The sequence below is a fragment of the Aspergillus eucalypticola genome (assembly GCF_003184535.1).
Source record: "Aspergillus eucalypticola CBS 122712 chromosome Unknown BO83scaffold_26, whole genome shotgun sequence".
Taxonomy (NCBI): Eukaryota; Fungi; Ascomycota; class Eurotiomycetes; order Eurotiales; family Aspergillaceae; genus Aspergillus; species Aspergillus eucalypticola.
This window is the reverse complement of record NW_020290300.1, coordinates 46,836-70,596: the sequence shown is the minus strand read 5'-3', so window position 1 is coordinate 70,596 and position 23,761 is coordinate 46,836. Positions and strand designations below refer to the sequence as shown.

General features: G+C 51.1%; 9 protein-coding genes across 9 annotated transcripts; 4 read left to right on the top strand and 5 right to left on the bottom strand.

The window, feature by feature from the left end:
* Nucleotides 1-582: 582 nt before the first annotated feature.
* Nucleotides 583-1,815, bottom strand: BO83DRAFT_320653 (glycoside hydrolase family 16 protein; the record flags this gene model as incomplete). The annotated part of the gene is made up of 1 exon (XM_025527816.1): nucleotides 583-1,815. One exon carries the CDS (start codon nucleotides 1,813-1,815, stop codon nucleotides 583-585), a length of 1,233 nt encoding a protein of 410 aa, XP_025384647.1.
* Nucleotides 1,816-4,437: 2,622 nt separating this feature from the next.
* Nucleotides 4,438-5,731, top strand: BO83DRAFT_440112 (uncharacterized protein; the record flags this gene model as incomplete). The annotated part of the gene is made up of 2 exons (XM_025536227.1): nucleotides 4,438-4,623; nucleotides 4,694-5,731. The coding sequence occupies 2 exons, from the start codon at nucleotides 4,438-4,440 to the stop codon at nucleotides 5,729-5,731; spliced, it is 1,224 nt and encodes a 407-aa protein (XP_025384646.1).
* Nucleotides 5,732-6,722: 991 nt separating this feature from the next.
* Nucleotides 6,723-8,287, top strand: BO83DRAFT_401709 (uncharacterized protein; the record flags this gene model as incomplete). Its single annotated transcript, XM_025533480.1, has 2 exons — nucleotides 6,723-7,473; nucleotides 7,527-8,287. 2 exons carry the CDS (start codon nucleotides 6,723-6,725, stop codon nucleotides 8,285-8,287), a joined length of 1,512 nt encoding a protein of 503 aa, XP_025384645.1.
* Nucleotides 8,288-8,745: 458 nt separating this feature from the next.
* BO83DRAFT_452621 (zinc finger HIT domain-containing protein) lies at nucleotides 8,746-10,476 on the bottom strand. Its single transcript, XM_025536869.1, has 3 exons — nucleotides 10,317-10,476; nucleotides 9,724-10,215; nucleotides 8,746-9,647 (listed from the first exon to the last, which is right to left on the bottom strand). The coding sequence occupies exons 1-3, from the start codon at nucleotides 10,364-10,366 to the stop codon at nucleotides 8,951-8,953; spliced, it is 1,239 nt and encodes a 412-aa protein (XP_025384644.1). The 5' UTR covers nucleotides 10,367-10,476; the 3' UTR covers nucleotides 8,746-8,950.
* Nucleotides 10,477-10,714: 238 nt separating this feature from the next.
* BO83DRAFT_410703 (alpha-galactosidase A) lies at nucleotides 10,715-11,518 on the bottom strand (the record flags this gene model as incomplete). The annotated part of the gene is made up of 1 exon (XM_025534240.1): nucleotides 10,715-11,518. One exon carries the CDS (start codon nucleotides 11,516-11,518, stop codon nucleotides 10,718-10,720), a length of 801 nt encoding a protein of 266 aa, XP_025384643.1.
* Nucleotides 11,519-11,920: 402 nt separating this feature from the next.
* BO83DRAFT_452616 (F-box domain-containing protein) lies at nucleotides 11,921-13,000 on the bottom strand (the record flags this gene model as incomplete). The annotated part of the gene is made up of 1 exon (XM_025536868.1): nucleotides 11,921-13,000. The coding sequence occupies one exon, from the start codon at nucleotides 12,998-13,000 to the stop codon at nucleotides 11,921-11,923; it is 1,080 nt and encodes a 359-aa protein (XP_025384642.1).
* A 769-nt stretch (nucleotides 13,001-13,769) lies between these two features.
* Nucleotides 13,770-14,926, top strand: BO83DRAFT_381233 (oxidoreductase, short chain dehydrogenase/reductase family). The gene is made up of 4 exons (XM_025531943.1): nucleotides 13,770-13,832; nucleotides 13,916-14,211; nucleotides 14,288-14,591; nucleotides 14,674-14,926. The coding sequence occupies exons 1-4, from the start codon at nucleotides 13,785-13,787 to the stop codon at nucleotides 14,761-14,763; spliced, it is 738 nt and encodes a 245-aa protein (XP_025384641.1). The 5' UTR covers nucleotides 13,770-13,784; the 3' UTR covers nucleotides 14,764-14,926.
* Nucleotides 14,927-15,128: 202 nt separating this feature from the next.
* Nucleotides 15,129-16,520, top strand: BO83DRAFT_410701 (putative endo-1,3(4)-beta-glucanase). The gene is made up of 2 exons (XM_025534239.1): nucleotides 15,129-15,808; nucleotides 15,862-16,520. The coding sequence occupies exons 1-2, from the start codon at nucleotides 15,179-15,181 to the stop codon at nucleotides 16,363-16,365; spliced, it is 1,134 nt and encodes a 377-aa protein (XP_025384640.1). The 5' UTR covers nucleotides 15,129-15,178; the 3' UTR covers nucleotides 16,366-16,520.
* A 455-nt stretch (nucleotides 16,521-16,975) lies between these two features.
* BO83DRAFT_320720 (WD domain, G-beta repeat protein) lies at nucleotides 16,976-21,891 on the bottom strand (the record flags this gene model as incomplete). Its single annotated transcript, XM_025527821.1, has 5 exons — nucleotides 16,976-20,085; nucleotides 20,146-20,924; nucleotides 20,980-21,291; nucleotides 21,350-21,473; nucleotides 21,540-21,891. The coding sequence occupies 5 exons, from the start codon at nucleotides 21,889-21,891 to the stop codon at nucleotides 16,976-16,978; spliced, it is 4,677 nt and encodes a 1,558-aa protein (XP_025384639.1).
* Nucleotides 21,892-23,761: the final 1,870 nt, after the last annotated feature.

Sequence of the window (23,761 nt, the reverse complement as noted above, 5' to 3'; positions counted from 1 at the left end):
TTATTTGCTTCTTGGTTTGAGCGTCCTAACCACAAACAGGTTCAGAAGGAAAAGGAGGATGGGGGAGAGGACGACAACGACAACGGCATAAACAACGACGACGACGACGAGGAGGAGGAAGCAGAAGAGGAGGAAAGGACATCGTTTGTATTTTTGGGGGTGGTTTCTAAGCGTTTCGCATTGTCTTGTATGGATACCCCGTCAGTCGAGCTACAGCTCCTGACATGTATGTTTTCGGATTTGTTTTTGGAGTTGTTTTGGGATTTGTCTTGGGGATTGGACATTCGGCATTAGCATTGGGCATCAAGCATGGCGCATGAGATTTGGAAGACTTCGAGGAACCGCGGATGGTTATGTATTTAGTCGTGCCTTCAGGTTACTGTAAAGCCCCTTCGGTTCGACGATTTGTACTTACGAAGGCAAATACCCAAGAAACACTTTTACTACTGCATATACAGCCACGACAGAACTGTAGAAGACGCAGATGCGAAGCCTTGCATGATTCCGCGGTGTAGAATTAGGATGAATTCTATTAAACTGGATCAAAGAATAGGAACGAAACACAACAGAACACTACAGCCCTCACACAGGATGCCACGGGTCAATCCAGCACGGTCTCTGACACCTATCACCCTTCTCCTTCGCCTTTCCCATCTTCCGTTCGACATCATCTTCATCTCCACCCACCGAAGAAGCAAAAGAACCAGAAGCAGAAGCACTCCCCCCAACCCGATGATACCGATCCCTATGTCCAGGATGATCTTTAATCGGAAGATCCTGATCAGCCTTAGTAACATTATAAACCAACTCAATCCACTCAATACCCATAAAAACACTCTCCCCGACCTTCATATCGCCCGACCAATTACCCCCATTACTCCACAAATTCATCGCCACGATACTCGGCCGATCCGGCACCGAATAGTTACTCTTACTCTGTACCTGCCCATCCGCATACCAGGCCGACATATCAGCCACCCAGTCCAGCCGATGCGTTGTCCACGACGTCCACGGCTTACTCAGATTCACGATCGAACTTGCTCCCGGAATTATGGTATCCGAGATGGGATCGTAGTCCGGTTGATTAGCGTAATGTATCGTGTGGGTGTCCTCGGTAGTGAGGATCTCGATGTCGGATTCGCAGATCGAGGATCGGTAGGTGAAGATGCCGGCGCAGCTGCCGCGGGGGATTTTAGTCTGTGATACTGGTTGGGTATTGGGGAGTGTGGATGCCGCTGCTGCCATTAGGATGTCGTCTCGCGACATCATTCTCATCCGTAGGCGTAGTGAACAGTGGTATATGTACCCGAAGAGACCTTCCATTTCGGCTGTTGAGGCGTGGTCTTGGAAGCGGGTTGTGCGGAGGACGAGGAATGATGAGCGTGGGTCCTTGGGGGTGCTGGTTGGGTGTTTGAGGAGGAAGACGTTCCCGTCGGTGTTTTTCATTGGTACGGGGCTGATGTCGGTTGCTTCGCGGTCCCAGGTTTGGACGCGCCAGTCGTGTGAGAAGAGGGTGTTTGTTAGGGGGTAGATTTCTAGTGTCGAGGTGTCGTGCGGGTTGGAGGGGTTGGTTTGCGTTGTTTCGGGCTTGATTTGCGGGAGAGGGGCGTTGCGGAAGTCCCAGAATCTGTAGTGAGTGAAGTAGGTTGGGGTTGTCTGGTTTGAGGGGCTGTTGGAGGTGATGCTGGAGGTGAGGTAGCAGTCGCAGTTGGCGTGGGGGTGGTCGTCTTGGAAGTTGGTGGTGGGTATGGATATTGCGGTTGCAAGGAGGAGGAGGTGGGTGGAGAGGATGAGGGTGGTGAGGAGGAGTTTCATTTTGAGGAGTGGTTGTGGTACTAATAGTAGGAGTAGGGTTGAGGATAGATGTAGGAGGGGTGTCTTAAGGATAGTAGTGGTTGTTGTATGATGATGAGGACGGCTGAGAGAATGATGATGACGATGATGTTGGTGAGTTGATGATATGATATGTTGACATGGAAGGTGCGTCATGGCGGTCACTTCCATCAACATGATAGTTGTTGGGCCTGCATGATAAAATGAATGTAGTTTGGCAGATTACCGCAACGTTGGGCGTGAGTTGATCTTTGACGGGATTATTTGCGGAGGGAAATATGTTGTTGAGGACGAGAAGTATACAAAGTGGCCCACTTTGTATGGAGATATGCGCCCCCCGGAATCACTTTCTACCACACCATCGTTTGCACGCAAAACCCTAGTCCCGGGAAGGTCGAGAGAAACATAGGGATCATGACTAGCGAGCTTGACGAGAATTCGGCGCGAGTGATATTCTGTTGGCTTACTGAGGGCTTATTCATTTGGTAGAGGGTGCTTGTGGCGTGGGTAGTTACGCAGCTATAACCAAGCGACCAGCGGAAATTTGGTCCGATTAGCATGAATCCATTCCTTGCTCATTAAATAGAACTATGCTACCCATATACTATGTGTGCAGTCAGGAACCATCCTGAATCATCGCCCTTGAACGAGCAAGCATTGCCCACTCAGTATATAATACCCCAATCGATGACATATCTCAGGTCAACACACAAGATCCCAGCTTCATGAAGCCCCCACCCTAAGTACTCGAATGGTTTGCATCGTAACGGTCCGATCTCATTGACAACTTCGTAACGGAGATCCTATTGTCCGTGTCGATGGGCGGCTAATCACACTCGCGTCGCGGGGAACACGCGTTGAAGAATTGATACCCTAGACACAACCGCTTACCTGGTGTAGGTGACAGTGTTTTCAGCATGCCAGTCCCTAACTCAAGCGCTGATTATTGGAGATGTTAAGAACGAGCCATCAATCGATTCATAGCGTCAGAGGCCTCGATTAACATCTCGTTGCTTGCATTGGCCAGACCGATTGTTTCATCTTCTTCTGCGTCTGAATCGTCCGCTTCTTCTCTTGATTCTTCTAATTTTTCGTCAAAGTAAAGCCACAGGAGCATCAGAAAGGCTATCTCAAGGACCCTCTGTTTTATGTCCGACGGTGGCATTGTGACTTCATTGATTAAGGTTGCCAAGAGAGATTGAATAGTATGCGATACGGTATAGATTATGTTTTATGATTAAGGGTCCAGTCCTGGATTGAGGATGGATGATTGTGGAAGATGGGAACGGAAAGACTTTTCATTGCAATCTCGTTTATAGCGACCGCTAACCAGTTCGGTCTTTGTACAATTATAATATAATTTGTAGTATTTTGTATGAGAGGTTCTGCAATATTATAATCATAAGCGAGTACTAAACAGGTTTAGCGCGCTCGAAAAATCAATGTATACTGGAGATGTTCCAACTATAGCCTTAGTACTGAGATCAGGGATGATGCACCTGTTTGACAAGGACTTCGGCTGATGAAAGTACCTTTGTCCTTGGTCCAGGTTGGCTTATCTCGCCTTCTTGGGTTCTTGCTGCAGAAGTCAAGTCTATGAGAGCTGTTTGCACATCATCCATAGCAGTTTCATGTGCCCCACTGGCAGTGTCTCAGGCTGCATTGGCTTTCGGCCTTATTCCGCCGTCGACCGCGGCTGTTGCTCTCATGTCTGGCTTTGTTATTCATTTGCAGTTCAGGATGCGAGTTCCGAGTAAACCTTCTACTTACCTTGTGACGCGCAGGCATAGAGTGGACCATCACTCTCCTTAAGAATCAGGCCCGCTCGAGGCCCCGGAATGGCCTCCTCCATGTAACAATGAGACATGCCTGAATACAAGACTTCAAACCCCACGAAAGAGGATCAAATCGCGCGGTAAGAGACCCAGCCTAGGATGGATTTAGCATTACACTAACCACAACGTCCTGACCCATAGCCGGCTGTCAGACATGCAAGAAACGGGTGAGTGACATATGACTGACCCATCATGGGCACCGTGATCTTGCCCTGAATATAACCTAACATTGGTAAAACAGCGCATCAAGTGTGACGAGAAAGCCCATGGTTGCTCACCATGTGAGAAGAAAGGACTGCAGTGCCCTGGTTACAGGAAAGATGTAAAATGGTCCGATAAATATGAGTTGCTCAGAGGATCCGCAACAAGCCAAGAACAATCGTTGCACAGTAATGATTCGGCCTGGTTTGTAGAGGGTGCTCTTCAACTGAAAGCTGCCATCGCTCCCAGCCATATAGCGAGCGTCAAGACCACGGACGCGCCATTGGAGAGCACAGACACGGCCATGAGTACCGCAGACTGCTGGATTACTACACATGCTTGGGATACGTTGTGCAGCTATTCGACAGAGCCGTATCATGAAGACCATCTCTATCAGGATAAGCTCCCATACAGCTGTCCGGAACCAGTTACTGATAGACTACTGAGATACTACTTCTCGCAAGTGTGCGGCATCCTTTCTGCCTTTGACTCGTCGCAGAATCCGCTCTGGTCGCTGCTCAAAGAGCTTATACGATCATGTCCAGCACTTTTGCATTCTGTTCTCTCAATGTCATCCGCTCATCTACATCGGCGAGAGAAGGACCGGATGAGGTACTCACTTGAATATCGAACCCAGGCTATATCACAGCTGGCATCCACCATCACCTATGTTACTAGTGCTGAGGCTTCTGCACCGGCCAACCTAGATACGACTGCTTTATTGCTGAGTTCTATCTTACTCGGGATGACCTCAGTAAGCTGTACTTTGATTCCGTTTGGCAACTAGTCTTTCGTGTCCTTACTAATTCCTTACCGGAGACCAGACATGGCACGATGTATCCATGCTAGATTTAGTGCATCTTAAAGGCGCCCGTACTCTATTCCAAAAGTGGATGTTTAACGCCCACCGACAAAGTGTGGGACCGTCTCCTTATGATCCGAAATATAGCTTCTTACTTGGTGTGATGGCGTATTGGGAGGCTCTTGCCTCCTTTCACGTTGACCAAAGTCTGGAGGCAGTAGACTATCTTTGGGATATGTGCAACACAGGAACAAACTTGGAGGCTTGCTGTCCGAATCCATTTACCGGGGTCAGCACATCACTGTTTATCTCTATGGCTCAGGTCGGTACATTGTCAAGACAGCTTCGCCTTGTTGATCGGCTGTGCTCCCTGACAGGCCCGAATAAATACAAGGGAGAGATGTATCTTTCACTTCTCGACAAGGCAAAGGAAATTGAGAAGTGCGTGCGCGCTTATGCTGTATTGCCGGTTGATGAGATTAGCGCTACAGGAGATGACCTCACCCCATCGAGCCATCTTCATACTATGGGACTTGTGTACCAGCTATCGATACTGCTCGAGCTTTACCGGCTTTTCCCAGAGTTACTTCGGTCGAGCGATGACCAGATCAATTACAGCCCCAATCCATTAGAGACAAAACACTTCTTTGACACTCTCGCCACAAGCATCCTGACCCTGCTGGTTTCGATCCCTCCATCATCCAGAACAAAGGCTATCCAGGTTTTCCCATTGATCATTGCAGGCAGCGCGCTGCAAGGGCAGACGCAACCCTCATCCAGTACATCGTCGTTGCCATTATGTATTCGCGACCCGATTCAAGGGGTCATGTCGCTATCTAGCAACAGCCTCATCACAAATTATTGGAGACGTGTTGTCATGGACAAAATTACTAGTCTACGAGACTATGTTGGTCTGGACTCGGTGGACCATGCGAGAAGAATAGTGGAAGGAGTATGGATGCGAGCGGATAGTATGAGCTCAAGAAGCGCAGGGGCTTGCTCCATGGTTAGCTGGTTGGATGTGATGAGAGAGGACAAGCTACAGACGTTCTTTGGTTAAAGACGTGTACGTCCTTCCTGCGACGAAGCAATCCATACATACCATCGGCACACTCCCTTATGAGCGCTTCCAAAACAATGGCCCTAGGCAGTACCTATGCGTCGTATGCCTGAGTGCTTGAGCAGGATGCCGTTAAGTGGCATATTTCCCGGCCTTATTTTAGGATCTCTGAGATCGCTGGTTAAACGTTCTGTAGTATGCCAATCTCAAATCAGCGAGGCGTCCAATCTATGGTAAGCGAACCCCGCCCGTCTGTCTGGAGAATGAGGCCTGATGGACACCGTTTTCATCCTGTATACAATCTGACCAGTACGGTTATCGATACGAAGGTGAGGACCATGACGCCGAAGGAATGCTACTAGTTATTTGCGTTGTCCAATCAACAGGTGATGCTACTCTCCATTTCGGGTGGCGAGATGAGCAGGGACAACGGTGATTGGCTGCTTTGGGTCAGCTGAATGCAGTGTGTCTGCCAAGCCGCCGATATGTTGTGATCCGTTATGTCACGGAGTGTACCGTGTATTGTCATAGCTGGCTCGCGATAACATCCTCTGCGATTGAGTATGCTAGCCAGGAGAAACAACGAAATAGAAAAAGTTACCATGATTAGGCCTGTATAGAATGACAAGTCTAAAAAAAGCAGCGCTGCTATTATGGCAATTCCCTTGGATGCGACTGTATGCATTGAGGTCAGGCGTTGGAATGAATTCGGTTGGGTGAAGCGGGTGCCACGAAGGAAGGCAGCCAGCGAGGGGCGGGATCTGCCTGGATCCCCTTCTCGACGGTCGCTCGTCTCTTTTCCCTCTTGCAACGCCCCAGCCATCGCTTTTCAACCATCAACAACCGTCATCGAACTCCACCACAACCATCTCGCTGTCATCTCAAAACTCAGGCAAAATGCTGCTGATACCTGTCTAAAGCGTTCCATGTGCTTTTATGTACACCAACCCGCGCAATTTAACCGTTTTTCCGTGTCCCCCTTTCGCCCATCATGACCACAACCCTCGAACGCAGCCTCTCTCGCACGTCGAGCATGTCCATCCCCGTCTCTAGCCCTCGACTATCTCTCATCCATGAAAACACGCCTCCAGCCCTAGCAGATCCGTCCCTATCACACATTCACGACCGCCTGACCTTTTTGGACTCCCGCCTACTTGAGCTACGCTCCAGCGTTCTAACCAAAGATGGCTACGTTGACCGACGAAACCGCGAAGACGAACACATTCGCCGCGAATTCGAAGCCCATCGATCAATCTCTAGTCGAATCGACCTGAATGTTGTTGCGTTGAAGACAGACGTCGACCAGTTGAAGTCAGGGATTTCCCAACTCAAGTCCAGTATCGGCCAGAGCGGCAATGAGACCGTCTTTCTTCGCAGTGATGTCGACCGTTTGTCGAAAAACGTGGAACAGATTCAGTCAGATGTTGAGCACCTGCAGACTGACGTATGTGGATGTCGCGTGGAGATCAGCAAACTGCACGCGACCATCAGCCAACTTCGAACGGATCTGATTACTCTGCAACACGAGACATCGCGGCATCTGACTTCTGTGTTCAATCGGTTCTCTCTTATCGAAGCTCGGATGAAGCATTCTGAACGAGTTCGTTTCAACTCTCTGGCCCACACGACACATGCACCGATCACGCCTGTACCTGTCGTTGAAGAGGACGGATCGTTGCAGTGGCCCGAATATTTCCCTCGCACTGTGTGGAGATTTTGGTGTCTGAAGAAGCGAAGCAGGAGTAAGTGCAGGAATCATGTGCGTCACAACGGCAAGCATCTAACATTAAGTCAGTCAACCGATTGGCACAACTGGCCGACTTCTATCAGCTTGGAGGATATGAGTATTGGGGCCGCATGCACCAGGAGCAAAGCCTGTTTGCGAGTGATAGCGACTCCAGTGATTCCAGCGATTATCCGTCCAATTTGAGTCGCGCAGAAGCCGTACGCCTGTACCCCGAGGCTGCACACCAGGCCCTGGCTGCGACCTTGGGGTTGGTATATTATAAGATCCGCAACGAAGTGGGCGAAGGCCCGAACACTGCTATAACCCGCCCGCCTAAACGTCAGCAGGAGGAGGTGATCTCGGCTACTTCAAGCAAGGAGAAGCCGGTCAAAATGGCACGCCGTCCAACTCTGTCACCTACGACTTTGAAGAGGCTCATCACTGGGCCCTCTTTAGAGTCCAAGTCTTTGACCTCTGAAGAGTCTGACAAGCTTGGTTGGAATGCCCACTCTGACATCTCTGACGACACAATGAGCAAGCTTCGTGGGATCGTTTCGGATGAGGTTGGTACATTGCTTCGAGCCTTGGAGAAAGGCCGGATCCGACTTCGATCCAACCGATCGGAACGGACGAACATGTCGCCCACTGAGTCTAGAGCCGCTGAGTCTAAAGCTGGCTCTCGCAACAGCAAGGTTGCGCCAGAGGATGAGCCGACTTTGCCGAATACCATTCCTACCGAAGTTTTATCTATCTCTTCTGATCATGCCGAGAAAATCGGAGATCACGAGCTTCCAGACACTGCGTCTGATGCTTCGAGTCCACTGACTTGAGCCATGCGATACACACTGCAGTTGTGATATCTCTACACAGTACGTCGATACGTCGGTTACGTCGTCTAACCGCCTAGCCGCTGCATAGCAGACGCTCGGGTATTCATGGATCGTCGTTCCGAATTAGGCTTATGTCGCGCCATCGATTGATCGAGGCTGCGGAGCCTGCTGGAACCTCCGATGAATACCTGAAAGGCAGAGACGACACTTGCTCGCCAAAGGTGAGCGTTTGACATATACCGACGATCTATCATGTCTTGGCTATATAAACCGCTACGGACGTTGATACCCGACAAGCATCAAAGGCGTCCTGTTTGATCTATTTTGGTTCATATGATACCCCATGTTTGGATATTGGATTTAGCGTACATACTTTCGATTTGATTGCACAATTAACCAGTGATTGTTGACCAAGCATAGCTCGATCCGAGACAACGGGTCGGGAGTTCGAGTAATTACCTATACGGTCGAGATCGCTGTCTTCGCTCAGACTGCCTCGAAGTGCATCCGCCGATCATAGATGATTTCTTCCTAGTGCAGATGCAAGTAAAGCACGGTTCTACCCGGCTCTCCAGTTGTCGCTATGATATGAACAAATATTAGGTATAAGTAGATGTCCCCTCCCTCCCTTGTCATGATGCTCCAGCCAGATCTAGATAGCTCCTACGCTGCTGCCGAAGGCTCGAACAGATCCTTCTGGAGGACTTCCAGAACCTTGGATTCGTCGACGCCTTGAAGGTCAATGGCACCCGGAGGCAATGTGTCGTCTGCATCCCCCGTATCCTCGCTGCTCTCCTCCGGCGACTGATGTGTGCGGAGGTACTCTTCCTCTAGAATGTACTTGGAACCTTCCTGGGCCCGTATAGTATCAGGTGAGTCCGGCAGCACGTAGATAGTCGGGAACTCCAAGACTGTGTGACCACGCAGAGCGGCAGCAATGGTGATCTTGGGGGACAGGGGGGCCAAAACAGGCTGTTTCGTAGCTGTCCGCGGCCGATGGAGGTAGAAGTAGAGATCACGGTGGGGGGTGAGTGGCAGCACGTCTGATGTAAGTGTCGCCTCTGAAGCTTCGGGTTGAGCAGTTGGCGTGTCTGTCGGCTGTGTAGATTGTGTAGTCAAGGCTGGCTCCGTGGCTGTAGTTGTGGCATCCTGCGGTTGTTGCTCCGTCTTCGACTCTGGCGTCTCCCCTGGCTTCTCATCCCCAGTCTGTTTCTGATCCTGCTCATCACCTCCCTCCTCCGTAGAAAGAGGAACCACCCGATCAAAAGAATCCGCAACAGGAGCCATCTCCGAGCAATTCCTCATCCTCTTCTCCCCATCACTCAGAACCCACTCGACCGTCCAAACCAAACACTGATTCCTACATATCATGTAGTTAGCACGATCCCCCATTCCCCTAGCCAACAAAAGAAAAGCAAAGGAAAGAAAGAACATACCTCCCCAACCACCGACTCCCATTCCCCTTATTCCTACTCATCCCCTTCGGCGCCCTAACAACCCTAACCCCTCTCTCCTCCGCACGTCTCAAAAACTCCATCTCAGCCCTCGTCCCACCACCGCCATTACCAGCAGTATCCCCTCCCCTCTTCCTCTTTCCCCCAGCACCAACACCACCCTTCTTCCCATCCCCACCAACATCTCCCGCATCCAACCCAACCGCCTCCAAATCCCTCACATTCGAAGAAGCAACATCAATCCCTCTATTCTCCGCATCTCGTCCCGCGCGCTCAATCGAGCGCTCAATCCCCGTAATGAAGTTAAAGTCCCGATCGAAGGCGGATTCCGTTGCTAGTTCGGAGCGGCGCAGGTAGGCTGCTGGGTCGCGGATCCCTGAACATTGGGACCAGAGTTTGTGACGCCGTGTGCAGGGTAGCGAGCAGGTGCGCGTTGAGCATCGCGGACAGCGGTATTTGGGGGATTGGAGGTGGCTGTAGTTTTCCCAAAGGGAGGGGAGTGGTTAGTGAGAGCTGGGTGGATGGGATGGGGATGGGGATGGGGATGGGGATGGGGATGGATGGGGGGGACGGACCAGATTGAGCAGAGGTCGGAGAGGGGGGAGTCGGGGGTGGAGGTGGACATTTCTTTTATTGCTTTTGTCTTTTAGTGTGATATTAGTGAATTGAAAAGAAAAAAGAGTGGAATGTGAGGTTGAAGTGTGGTGATGGAGGAGGAGGAGGAGGATGTGTCTGTCGCATGCGGAGAAAAAATGATAGCATGATGGGTTTTCGTATCGGAGATAAGCTGGAGTTGTTGGATGGTGGCTTATCGATAAGGGAGGGAGCTTGGGGGTGTTGGTGCCTGGGGCAGAAAGGCGGTTGAGTTGTATAGGTAAGTTTGAAGATTAACTCGGTCTTGACAAGACAAAGGTAACTAGATAACGTCATAGCAATGTATAAGTTGAATGAATAAAACTGAAGATGAATATATCTGCTACTCAATCCTGTTTCCCCCCGGAGCAAAACCAGCACCCCGTCCAGTCCTCTCCACCAACTGCTCACCTAGACTCTCCATCTCAGCACGCATAAGCGCAGTCGCAGCCTTATCTTGCCAACTACTCTCAAAGTCAATCAAGCTAACCGTACCATCACCTCGAACAACAAAATTATATCTATTAACATCACCATGCACGAATCCAAGGTCATGCAGACGCTTCAACACAGCTTGACACCCGACAAGATCCTCAATCCCCGCTTCCCGCCCCTCAACCCTTTCCAGTATGATCCTAATGACACGTCCATGCTCATGCACATGGCCCAGAAAGCGCGGAGCAAGATCAGAGATGCCCTGTAACTGTTTATATATGGAAGTTTCCCGCGACAGAAGGGGTATTTCCCACTCGAATCGGGCAATTTTGGCAATGATTGTTGTGTTCTCTTCCAATATAGTAGTGCTTAGCGACTCACTAGTAGTACGGCAGTGAGTCGCTTCGAATGTAGTAGCTGTAAGCTGTCTTATCCTTCTTAGCTGAAGACAGTCAATCTGCAACGAATGCCATATGTCTGTTATGCCGGTAAGATTTCGGTTCTGTAGTTCGATGGTGATTTGATGGTTGGATGGGTCTCGGTTGATGAGTGCGCAGTTCCAGGTATGATCGCCTGGGAGGTTGGGTAGTGAGCTGAGAGGTGTGGATAGGGTTGAGCGGTCGAATGTCCCGGGACGGATTGTTAGGTAGCGGATTTTGTTTTGTAGGAGGATTCGGTAGTCGCTGTCATCTTTGCTTGATACGTCCATGGAGAGGATCGTGGGGGAGGGATTGGTTGGGGTCATTGTGGGTGGTGGTGGTGGTGGGGGTTTGGAAGTAGGTTTTGGTTTTCATGAGAGGAGGCGACTTTCACGAGAGAATTCTTTGATGGGAATATCTGATTAGTATCCCAGGTATTAACTGAGCATTGGGCTATACTTTGCAAGTGAGATGGGTTGGGGACGGAGTCTCCCATTCAGAAGTGGTAAAAGAAATGGCAGACCGCTAAGATCATCCGCATATGTGCCTATCATGCATGTTGCATGGGCGAAGGAAACAATTTCAGTTCCATTACTATCCTGAGTTCCATTACTCTCCTGAATATTATCTCAGGCTACACAAAAATCCAGTTTGTTGACCACCAAGCCTCCTGTACCAAGCCTTCTGACAAGCTATCTTCTGCCGAATGGATCAGGAATATACCTCTTCCTAGCGCAGCCTCCATTCTTAACAAACGCCGGGACGTCAGGCTTGATGGTGCCTCCCTTGCTCAATTCCCATAGCTTGCGAGCCTCTGAACATTTTCCAAAATGCACCATGAACTGATCATGCGAATAAATTCTATCTCGGTCATCCCAGTCATCATAGTCTGCCCCAGACGACTGCAAGGCCTTCTCTAGAGAAATCTGGCAGCCACTGCAGGAAACGCCCTTCTCCATGACACCTTTTTCCTCGTCGAAATAAGGCAGAGCCGTACTGGCCATATAACGCTGTAGCTCTGTGTAAACCCTCGAATGAAGCCTGGGGATAATTGGAACCCGGTCAGGCGGGAAGAGCGATTTAGCGGACTTTTCCAAAACAAATTCGAATCGTCCCGTTCGCTTTGTTTCATCCAACGAGTACACCCCAGGCAGCGTCGTTATCATAGGGATCCGGCTTGAAATAGGAACCGGACGCCAGCCCAGGAATGGTCTGACGTGACGAGTGGGCAAAAGGTAAGGAAGGTGGTCGTTCTGAATGCAGAAGAAACAACATCTCATGAACGATGGAAGGAAGATAAAGCCACCAAAGGCACCGCATTCTTTACAATTCTTTGTGCAAAGGACATCATATAAGTCCGAAAGTGTATACCAAGATGCCATGCCGGTTCTGAAGATGACAAACAGGGCCTCGACGGCGTATTTGACTACCGCTTTGTAGTATCCACTGGCGCTGGCGATTTGTCGAGCTCGACGGTTGACACGATGGAAGCGGAACAAGGATTGGATGTCGAGCTTGAGGCATATCTCATGGATGAACTCTAGAGGGAAGATATCCAGGACTCCAAGACTTGAATTCAGGTCTATGGTATGTGTTTTGGGAGTCAGCAAATGGCGTATCAGGTTGTGGTGTATAGAGGATGTTCTGATGACTGCTATGTCGTAGTCGAGTCGGTGATATGAGGCAACGCGAATAACGTCTTTGACAGCCGGAGCTTGAGCTTGAGCTTTCTTGTCAAGACGCGTTGTTTCTGCTGCTTTGTGTGAATCCATAATGAATGATCGTCAGTATAGGTACTGTTGATACTGCACGATCCGGCACAGTCGAGGTCACAAAGTCACAACCACTGACGTGGCGTGATAACTTGGAATGATTTTGACGCTACCATCCACTGACTGAACAGAGACACATCATGACTGAGTATGAAATTTCTCAAATAAATAGAATTTGCTGTATACATCACAGTCACTGTCCATACATGCACGTGATGTATTCCGTTAACGAATGGGGGTTAGCGTTCCTTTCATCATTCACCATAATTAACTACATCGTAATCTCGTGAATTTTGAACATAAGTTGAACATGGATAGTGATGATAAACATGTTGGGATGGAGAGTCGTGAATTGCTTGCCATGGCTCGTTTGGGGAAGAAAGATAGTAGCGGCTATCCCGGAGTATACTAGATAGAGTTCTACCCTATTTGCTGCTTCCTGCCTGTCAGACACAGATTATTTCCCACATTACCGTGAACATAACTATAATAACACTCTATCATAGTCAATTTGACACTAAACTCCTTCTTTGACTTCCTTCTAGAGTATCGACTTGCTAAATTCAAATTCTAGACCATATACACACTCTACGGCCACACCCCATCCCTTGATTACTGATCGCATCGCGGATTTCTAATCTCGGCATGACAGGAACCCCGACTGGAATGACGCCATGAGAAACTCCTCATTTACTATATAGTTCCATATCGACCCCTCTTTCTCCATAAACATCCCGAAACTAAATCTTCTTTCTTCCTTTAAAGGAAACTCTATATCATCAATATGGCCACCAAACCCTTCGCCATCATCGCCGGTGTCGGCCCAGGCACTGTACGTATCTCTCCCACCAACTAACATACTATACATCCATCCCTTGAAATAGAAACCCAAACAAATAACTAATAATCGCACAGGGTGCCTCCATCGCCCGCCGCTTCGCCAAGTCCTACCCCATCGTAGTCCTAGCCCGCAACCCAGCAAACTACCAGCCGGTCGTGGACGAAATCAACTCCGCTGGCGGCCAAGCCACCGGCATCAGCGCCGATCTCTCCGACACCACAGGTGTCCGTTCCGCCTTTGAGCAGATCAAATCGCAGTTCCAGGGTTCATCGCTAGCAGCCGCCGTATTCAATTCGGGCGGTGGTTTCGTGAGGAAGCCTTTTCTCGAGTTGACCGAGAAGGACTTTGCTTCCGGCTTTGAGAGTCAGGGGTATACATTTCCCCCCCACCCCCCCCCCCCCTCTCCTCCCCTACATTCCCGAGGAAATACTAATGTGAGAATACAGAAAAGGAGCATTCAACTTTGCACAGAATGTCCTCCCACTCTTCCCTGCTGAGTCGCAAGGAGGGCTGAAATACCCTCCTACTCTCATTTTCACCGGCGCGACAGCCAGCCTGAAGGGATCGGCGCAATTCGCCTCTTTTGCGGCGGGCAAGTTCGCGCTGAGAGCGTTGGCGCAGTCGCTCGCGAGGGAGTTTGGTCCGAAGGGCATTCATGTCTCGCATGTTATCATTGATGGAGTTATTGATATCCCGAGGACGAAGGGGTGGGTTTTTGAGAAGGAGGATGCCAAGTTGGATCCTGAAGCTGTAAGTTTTTCTCTTCCATCGTCTTGAGCTGTTTGGTTGTTTGGTTGTTTGATTGAGGGTGAGATGCTGATGATGTGGATAGATTGCCGACTCGTATTGGCATCTGCATACGCAGCCTAGAACGACGTTTGGTTTTGAGCTTGATTTGAGGCCGTATGTGGAGAGATGGTAAATAGGGTAATAAGTGAATAGGGAGTGTGTAGTGATTGGGAATAGTATCTCAAGTCGATAATGTATAGGGATGAAGTTACAGAGGGCAGTATTCAAATTGACCACAATATCAATCCCAGTGTTCGAAAGACAGGAATAGCTTCCGGAACTTACTGATCGCTCCTCTATAATAAAAGCTCTCAAGTGCATAGTTAGTTATATATAGATAGATGTATTTGAGCTTAAAGCAGTTCTACTTCAAACAGATGTAAACAGTCCAGCAGACCCACGCACAACTCCGCACAACCCCTATGCAGATGACTAACCGGCACAACACAACCACCTCCGCATCATCAATTCCATCATCATCATCATCATCCAAGCTCCCCACAACACCAGCTTCCCACCTACCACACCACAACTTCCCAACCACTACAATGTCATACACCACCGACCCCCCATCTTCCGGGGATCCCCCCGCCGTGTTCAAAGACCCCAACGACCCGTTCTCGCGCTTCCACCCACTAAGAGTGAACCCGAAGCTCTTCAAACGCCCGGATCCAATAACCCTCTACCTAGGCTTCGGTGGCCAAAGCGTATGGAACAGCCTGGTAACCATAAACGTGATCCGCACACTGGAACAACACCAACGGATCGCGCACCGGCCGCTCACCCAGCCCGAAGCGGACGCCACAATCGAGCACTGCACGGCGCGACTCTACCACAGCCGAATCGGACAGCCGGTAGGCGTGCTCGTTGGCGCGATCGCGTGCTACAAGGCATCGCAGAGGACCGATATCTGGAAGAAGAACTTTGCGCCGGAGGCGGGCATCCGACGGTACGATTTGCTGATCGCGGGGATACAGAAATGGGCGAGGGAGAACCCGACTACGTGGAGAAAGGATGCTGCACGGGCGGGGATGCAGACGGCTTTTGTTGCGTTTGTGTGTCTGTTGATTGGGGATGGGATTGCGGGGGCCAGGGATATTAATGATATGATGATGGATTCTAGGTTGAAGGGGCTTTGGGCTGAGGCGAGGAGGAGGAGGGGGGAGATGAGGGGCCTGGTGATAGGACGGGGAGGATGCCGCCGCCGACGACGCCGATGCCGGGGTCTAAGGGTGAGGAGCAGAGTCAGTTGCCACAGCAGCAGCAGCAGCAGCAGGGTGATGGGCTTGGGGTGCAGACTGGGTCGGATGAGGAGGCGGCGAGGTTCGGGTCGAGTACCACGTCGTGGGGCACTGAGACGAAGAAGGTGGCTACGCCGTCTTATGAGACGCCGAAGCCGTCGAGGGATAATGCTGATGACTTCTGGGATGATGCTAGTCCTGTGGCTGCTGAGTATAGGGACAAGGACCAGTCGGTGCCTGGAGAAAGTGCTTGGGAGCGCATTCGGAAGCAGAATAATGTCTCGGCTCAGCGGGAGGTGCGGACGGTGTATAAGCCTGCGTCGAGTTCCACTGCCTCTGCTCCTGCTCCTGCTCCGGCTAACGATAAGCCCAGTGAGCGTGAGTTGGCTCAGGCAGAATTTGACAGAATGTTGGAGGCGGAGCGGAAGATGTCGACGGACAGTCTGAACACTCCACAGCAGCACACTTCTGGGTGGTGGGGGAAATGGGACTGATTGTTTGTATAGTGGCTTGTACATCATAGCGCTGACTTTATTGTCCATGGCATGGACAGGTGAACTCTAATTTCGACTTTCCCCTCTGCCAGTTTATTACTTGTCTTTGACCGATAGTTGTCCGGTGCCAGTTGGATACAGCTACATGTTTCCTGCAAGCAATGCCTTGTAAGGCCAAATGCTCTAGCGTATTCGAGCAGTGTAGTCCGGGATGGCTTTGATTAATCACTAAGTGTCTGCATAGTATGGCAAGACTTAGACAAATAGGTTAAGGAGCGACTTTTCTCGTGCCCCCGAGGGCCATGTTTAGAGACGAGGAAGAATGGAAATATGAAAAAAAAATCCCCCCATTATAGTGCATCTTCTGGTAACTGAGTAATTCCTTGCCTGTCCATCATTATCAGGGAAGCGTAGTGCCAGGGTATACAGTTCCAACTATCACAACAACCAAAATCTGAGATATGCCTTGGCTAAAAGGGAGACGAAAAGGGTGGGGGAAAACAAGCAAATGTAAAAGTAATTGAAAGAATGAAAAGAAACAGAATGTCATCAATCATAATTGTCCAACTGTAAGTGTTGACAGGTTAGATGCAATGCATCAAAGGTATGCTTATATGCGCCCGTCGACGATAATGCTCTCGTACGGGATCGAAATATCAGTAGCAACCCACGAGTCTGTGCTCTTGGTGCTGCCCATCCGAGCCAGGTTACGGATCTTGCTGCTCAGGCTCTCGTTGACACTGCGGCCCCGGCGGTGCTCAAAAGACATACGGCGTTGTTCCAGACCGGGACGGCCATCCGTGTGAAGCGTAGGTCCCGTGGTCATCGCGCGAGGCAGCAGCCGACCGAAGTCTTCATTGTCAATGGCGATGTCTATGGTCCCTGAAGACTCGCGTGGAGAGGCCAAAGGGGCAGTTGGGGGAGGTGGCGGTGGAGGAGGACTCAGATGTTGGAGCTCCGGCAAAATGGGAGGGTTCTCGGTCTGCTGGTTTGCCATTGCATTTTCAATCGTCTCCTCTATGCTAACCGTCACAGGGGAGCCGCCGTAGCTATGTCCGCCACTGTCTCGACGAGGAGCCATGCTTCGTGTTCGGCTTGTGGATCGACTTCTTGGGAGATGAGGATTGTATCTTGGATGCATTGGGAGATTCGTTGGCACCGCGCCAGGCTGATGGCTTTCGGGAATTGGAACAGACATCGAACGACCGATCCGTTCAGCATCACCCTGGTATTTGGCATCACTAAGTAGGATGCCGGCGTCAGAAGGCACCGGAGGAGTCGGTGCTGTTTCCTCGTACCCGTTATATTTGGGGTGCTTCATGGCTTTCGGGGTTGCTGGCAGTCCCAAGGGCACACCGGACCTCGAAGAGTTCGAATCGGAGCTGCTTGGATACTCTGGAGAATTCTTGTTTGTAGCAGTCCGGTTCCGGCCGGGAGTACGCGGCGCAAAAGCATTGATGGAAAATGTCGCATTTTCCAGAGCTGAGCGACTCGGCTGCAGCTCCCCTGGAAACGGGATGTTAGGCGCCGATGGGTTGCGTGCGAGCGACAGGCGCCGAGCTTCAAGCTCTGCAGCGGCAAGCTCCTTCCTCCGCTGTTCCGCAAAATTAACTTGAAGGGTAGTAGTTTGCTCCTCGTGAGCTGCCTGTGCCAGCATACTACTGTCACTATGAGTGTTATCAACGACATAGATGCCATCATGGGTGGCACCGACGTTGAAGAACTCGGGCACAACTTGCTGAGCGCTCTCTGTCGGCTCGGTATCGTGACGGCTACGAGACCTCGCTCTTGTCCACTTCGAATCAGATGGTATCTCCCCCCTCCCACCTGCACCCTTTTCAGGTCGACGACTGCCGCTCCGTTGGCGGGTCCGCAACCGTTCTCTATCACTCGCAACTAGTCTCAATGCGTCCTCGGCACTGGATCCTGGCAATGGAGACGAGGGAGATCTGGCGTCTGACTCTTGACGGTCCATGCTGCGTCCTCGACTGGAAGGACCTTGGTTTTCAGTACCAAGATGGTTGGCTGTGTTTCGACTGGCGGAACGGTTTTGACGGCGTTCAGAGGAGTTGCGCGAACGTGGTTTGCGCACCCTGCTAGCGCTGCGTGTTCGAGATGATGGCTTGTTGGCGGCATTGGCATTGATCCGAGCCAGCTCCTCTGGCGACATTGGGACAGGAGAGGAGGGAGAACGTTTGGCGGGTGGAATGTATCTCTTTTCGTTTCGCCCCCGCGTCTCCTGTGATGCGTTTCTGGAGCGGTACCTCCGAGCCGAGGTCTGACTGGCCGAGTCATCCGTATTCCTTCTTCCTCTTCCGTTAGGACGATTTCCTTGATACTTCTTCGCGTGGTAGTTTGCCTCGCCTAGGCTACTGATATACGGGTCAATGCTGCGGCCGCTAACGCTGGGGCTCCTAGCGGAACTGAAACTATTTAACGTTGACGCTGGACTGCGGAAGTTAGCCGGCATCTCGGATTGGGCGTGCAGATCATTCTCCGACGCGTTGCGGTGATAAAGATTTAGCTGCAAGCCATCTGGCTTTCGGTCTCTGGTTCCGTTCCGGCTGTCCGAACGCTCCTTTAGAGCCTCAAAAACCCCAGCAGCTGGAGAAGGAAGACCCTTGATGGTGGCGAAGGTATCCGCTGTCGCTTGGACTGCGGTCTGAGGACTGGGCTTGTACTCTTCAGGGTCATAGCGGGCAGATGAGAGCAAACCAAGCTGCTCGTCATCTGCTTCCTCCCCTTTCTGCTCTGATGACTGACTCTCGTCATTTTCTGACGTTGATCCATAGTCTAGCACTTGTTTATTATATCCCGTGGAGGGAAATGTAGGAGGGTGTACGTCAATCGGAGTCTCCCCGATAGACGGAAGACGCCGTCTGTTGAAGGCGGGCGTGGTTGTACGTGTATTCATGGCGTTATTTATGCTCTGGATATTGTTTAGCTTGTATGACCCAAACCCGCCCGGAGACAATGCAGATTCGACAACCGCAGATTCCGCGATCGGTGTAACCCCGGGCGCATTTGTTGGAGTTCTGTCATCTGACTTCAGCCCGGGGAACTTGAATCGATTGTTTGGTTGAGAGTCAAATGAAGTAATGAGCTTCAGCGCTGGCGTCTTCGATACCGGTCTGCCATTGACAGCTGGTCGTGGGTGGGAATTAGGAACCATAAGAGTAGCTGGGTTTGGATAAGGTTCCGGGGATGTCATTGGAGACCTTCTTGTGATAGCTTCCGCGAAAGATGTAGCCTGTTGCGCAGCGGGAGACGTCCATGGCTCGGAGGGCTCTGCACCCGTGCACATGAAACACCGAATCGCAAGCTGCTGCTGAGAATGAGACACAACATGTTCCCCCCATCGGCGAACCAAATACGATTGTCGCTGCCAGTCTGTAGGCATCACAAGGCATGTCATCAGAATGGCTTCCATATAATAATTCTGGGAGACATAGACTTCGATGGCATCGTTTCGGTCTCCCAATCCTAGAAGTATGGTGGCTGCCGTATGGATATCTCCAATTTCCAGCAGCTTCTGGACCAAAGCTTGGCCGACCTTGTTCGACTGTGATTCTCCAGACATCTGACTGAATGCCAGGAGCATCCAGTCGGTGATTGAAGCTGGTCTCGATGTTATCATGGAAAGCATATAGTCTGTATCGCATTCGCCAATCCATTGAGCAAGTAGAATGGCACTTTGACTAGCTTCGGGATGGTTGCTCACTAATCACAGAATCAACAAATTTGGAAGAGCGTATCTAGTAAGTGCAGAATGGAACTTACGTTCATCCCTAATCAAACCTTCAATATCTCCATCGAAGCCAAATACAACGCTCAGCATCTGTTGGCGTAGATCATCCGGCGTAAGGCGGGACTCGTCAAGGGGTTGATGGTGTCCGTAAGGCACATCATTGAGGCGTGCACGCGTAAAAGGGAATAGATCTACTGGCTTTTCGGCAGGACTAAGCTGGACCTCATTCCTCAGCCGTGAACCGGCGCGGGAGCTTTTTGTTGACGACATCGAAACAGACGAGGCGTAGGCATAGGAAGCCCCGGACGGCTGGGGCGTTTCTCTCCCAGATGCTGAAGTTAACGAGAATGATGTGGTGGTCTGACCGGACCTACTGGGTGGTGAGAACGGGATCTTGTGCATTCCCGAGGAAGCCTTCGAGCTAACGGAGTTCGTAACCGAAGTGGCATGACTCCTATTCACAGGGCTCGCGACATCGGCACGCTGTTGACGCACAGCTTCGATTCCATTCGTGTCGAACGGGGTCCTTCGAGAGCCAAACATCGCACCAGACTCCCTCATGTTTGGCGGTTCCTGTAAGGTGCGTGATCTCGGTTGCTCTGTGGGTGGTGGCATAGCTCCAGCGGGGGCATGTTGCACATTCGCGACCATGGCAGGGCTGTCTATATCGTACTGCTGGACAGTGTATTGAGGACCAAGAGTAAATAGTGTGGCGGTCGGTCCATAGTTGGCAAAGCCACGTGGGTTGTCGATGGTGGGGATGGGCTCATACGTGACGTGCTTTGTCCTGACATCCCAAGCCCACGTTTCACTGTTGACGGTGTTTAGCCTCGCAACCCGAGGGAAGATGGCGGGCGCCTGCTTACCCTTCAAGGTACTGCACAATCCTACCATTCTTAGACCAAGCCATCCACTTCGGTTCGGTGGCTGGGGAGCCATCAGACCTCTTGAGCACTCTGATAACGCGTGGGGCTTCTTTCTGCGGCGGTTTTGCTACACTCCAAACTCTCAAATCACCATTGGCCGCCAAAGTGGCTAGCATATCTGACTTCTGCTTAGATGAGGACGCATGCCACGCTAACGAGATTATCGCCGATGGTCCTCGCGAAGTGGACATGGTATGTAATATGCTGAAGGTTGGGTGCAGTGTCGCGAGCATAATCGAACCATTTTGATAACTACGCCAATCAGATAGACCATTCAACTGCCACAACCACTAGGGCGCAGTGTACATACCCAATAGCATATGTTCGACAATCCGTAGCGGGGGCTAGAGCGGTAATGGGATCAAAGATGGTGCGGCACGAAACATGCTCCGAAGTAGATGGCTCAAATATGATCACGTCTCCCTTTTCATTACCTGCAGATGGGGGTGAGAACTTGTTTGCGAGAGAAAACATGGCTTTATGAGAAGGAGGGGTGTTACCAAAGGCCACATTCCCATTTCGCATCCAGGCGGCAACCTTGAGCTGCTCGAAGGAGGCGAACCTGGCGAGTACGCTTCCTGTGAACAGATCCCATACGATTGCAGTCTGGCTGACATCGTAACTGACCACCAGCCTTCCCGCACCACGTTCGCTCACGTTATCCACATATATGAATCCGATGTCGTCCTGGTGGTTTTCAAAGCGTCGTTCGAGCGCCAAAGTATCGTGGTGGAGACATACAATCACCGAGCCCTGCGCATATAGAAGTAAAGACGCGGTTGACGCACATGGCTCAAGCCGGGAAGGGGCTGTCTGTGTCTGCGTTGATACTGGGGGCGCGGCAGGCTTCATTCTTGAAGGTCGAGGATCTGGGACTTGAACTGGATTTCTGTTCCATGATAATTCGACCATCGTTTCGACTGTACACAAAGATGTTCCTGAATAGGGTGCTGGAATTGCTTAACTCGTGTTCCTTGTCCCAATCCCAAGCTCCGTCTCCAGACAAGCGGCTATCAAGTGCGCGGTCCAGGCACACAGTAGAGCAATTATATAACCGGCGGTAACGGCGTGGCAATGGGCACAGGCGCTATTCAGGCCAAAATGAGCAATGGTAATTATAAACCACCCATTGGCACGTAATAGAAGACGAGTTCAAGCTGAGCACTGAGGGTGCAATCCCGCCCAGGACAGCCAACGAGACGTCACTGCTCCAAATGCCTACCGAATCAAGAACCCAAGCTTTAAAGTGTTCTCAAAAGACATTTGACTATAGGTTAGAGGAGACCACAGTCAGAGTATTGATATACGAATTAGAAGAACAATCAGAACGACGGCCTTTCGTCCCAGCAGACTTGGGGTTATGGGGTGGCGAGAAAGAAGCAGGGTTGTAGCAGGGTACAGCGACAGATATGCTGGTGATAGCGCGCTAAATCTGAGCCGAACAAAAAGGCAGACGCACAAAAACGCAAGTGAAAGACAAAGAATGATGCAGTGAACGGCCAGGGATACAACGCACTAGGCAGGCTACCACGTTGCTGGCACGGATTGTGGAGGGGGGAAGATAATAAGGAAGACCAGGGCAGAGGCGGGGAGGGGAGCAAAAAGTAAAATGGAAAACGATTGCACTAACACTAATGACAGGATTCACACGAGCATGGACTGATAGCCGTGCTCTGGCCCTCTGGACTTTTAATCCTTATTATTCTCCGGGCGGCGCCAGCCATGAGAGGCTGTTGTGTGGTTGTAAAGGACAGTTACCTGCAAAATCTGAGACGTCTCCGAAGGCAGCGGGGAGAGTCGATCGAAATCTCCAGCCATCAAGCAACACGAGCTAGCGCCAAGGGGAGTGGACGGCGCTTCCATGGACCAGGATATCATCGACATGGGATGAGCAGGGCGTTCAACGACTTAATTAGCGGACGATGGCAAATAAGCCCCGTCGAGCGGCATGAGGAGCTGTCGGTGGCTCCAGCAGCGGCACACCAACAAGCATGCAGCAGCGGGACATGAGAGCCAGAGTGCAAAGCAGACTGCCAGTCGATCCTGCCGCGTCTGACCAGGGGGGGTCTGCGAGAGGAGTTCAGTCTCCTTCGTGTTACGCCGTTGGCAGGCTAACCAGGAGCTATAGGAAGATCAAGCGGGCTAATCATCGAGCGATGCCACCCACAATCAACATGAAGCGCAATCAGTGGAAAGGAAAGAGTTTGAGACTAAAATGGAGGAGATTAGATGAGCGCCAATTGTTGCACCGATCAGAGATGGGCGGGAAATGGGGGGTGAGAAAGGGAGAGAGAAGCATACGGGGACCATGCTAGTGAGGTGAGTAAGTAGTATGGAGTCGTCGTGGTGGTTAGTTCAATCCTATTGCATGCGCTCGTTTTTTGCCCAGGCGGGGCTGGAGTGGTACCAGTGACATTGTTACCACTAAGATTCAGTATGGGAAGCAGAGGTATACAGGACCTTACCCAAGGGAAGTTCTGCATGGCCAGCGGCTGCTGTCAGGGACCTTTCCCGCCGGCTCCTCAGGCCTGATTGGCTTCCGGACTGCAGAGGGCGTTTCTTCACGCTGCAGGCCTCATCACTCGGTTGTGCCAATCAGCGCCCGCACCCGCCCTAGAGTCGCCCTCAAGTGACCTGCTCGGCGCGTAAATGAGCACTCTGACTGGTATCGTCAATGCGTCCCCTCGACTGCTCAATCCATGTGGCCAGTAGGATTGTGGCT

Coding starts and splice junctions, on each gene's coding strand:
- BO83DRAFT_381233 (XM_025531943.1), top strand. CDS start 13,785: ATGGCCACCAAACCCTTCGCCATCATCGCCGGTGTCGGCCCAGGCACT. Junction 13,833..13,915: donor CCGGTGTCGGCCCAGGCACT/GTACGTATCTCT, acceptor ATAATCGCACAG/GGTGCCTCCATCGCCCGCCG. Junction 14,212..14,287: donor TCCGGCTTTGAGAGTCAGGG/GTATACATTTCC, acceptor GTGAGAATACAG/AAAAGGAGCATTCAACTTTG.
- BO83DRAFT_452621 (XM_025536869.1), bottom strand. CDS start 10,366: ATGTCCACCTCCACCCCCGACTCCCCCCTCTCCGACCTCTGCTCAATC. Junction 10,216..10,316: donor TCCGACCTCTGCTCAATCTG/GTCCGTCCCCCC, acceptor GGAAAACTACAG/CCACCTCCAATCCCCCAAAT. Junction 9,648..9,723: donor GGGAGTCGGTGGTTGGGGAG/GTATGTTCTTTC, acceptor CATGATATGTAG/GAATCAGTGTTTGGTTTGGA.
- BO83DRAFT_410701 (XM_025534239.1), top strand. CDS start 15,179: ATGTCATACACCACCGACCCCCCATCTTCCGGGGATCCCCCCGCCGTG. Junction 15,809..15,861: donor GGGGGGAGATGAGGGGCCTG/GTGATAGGACGG, acceptor CCGGGGTCTAAG/GGTGAGGAGCAGAGTCAGTT.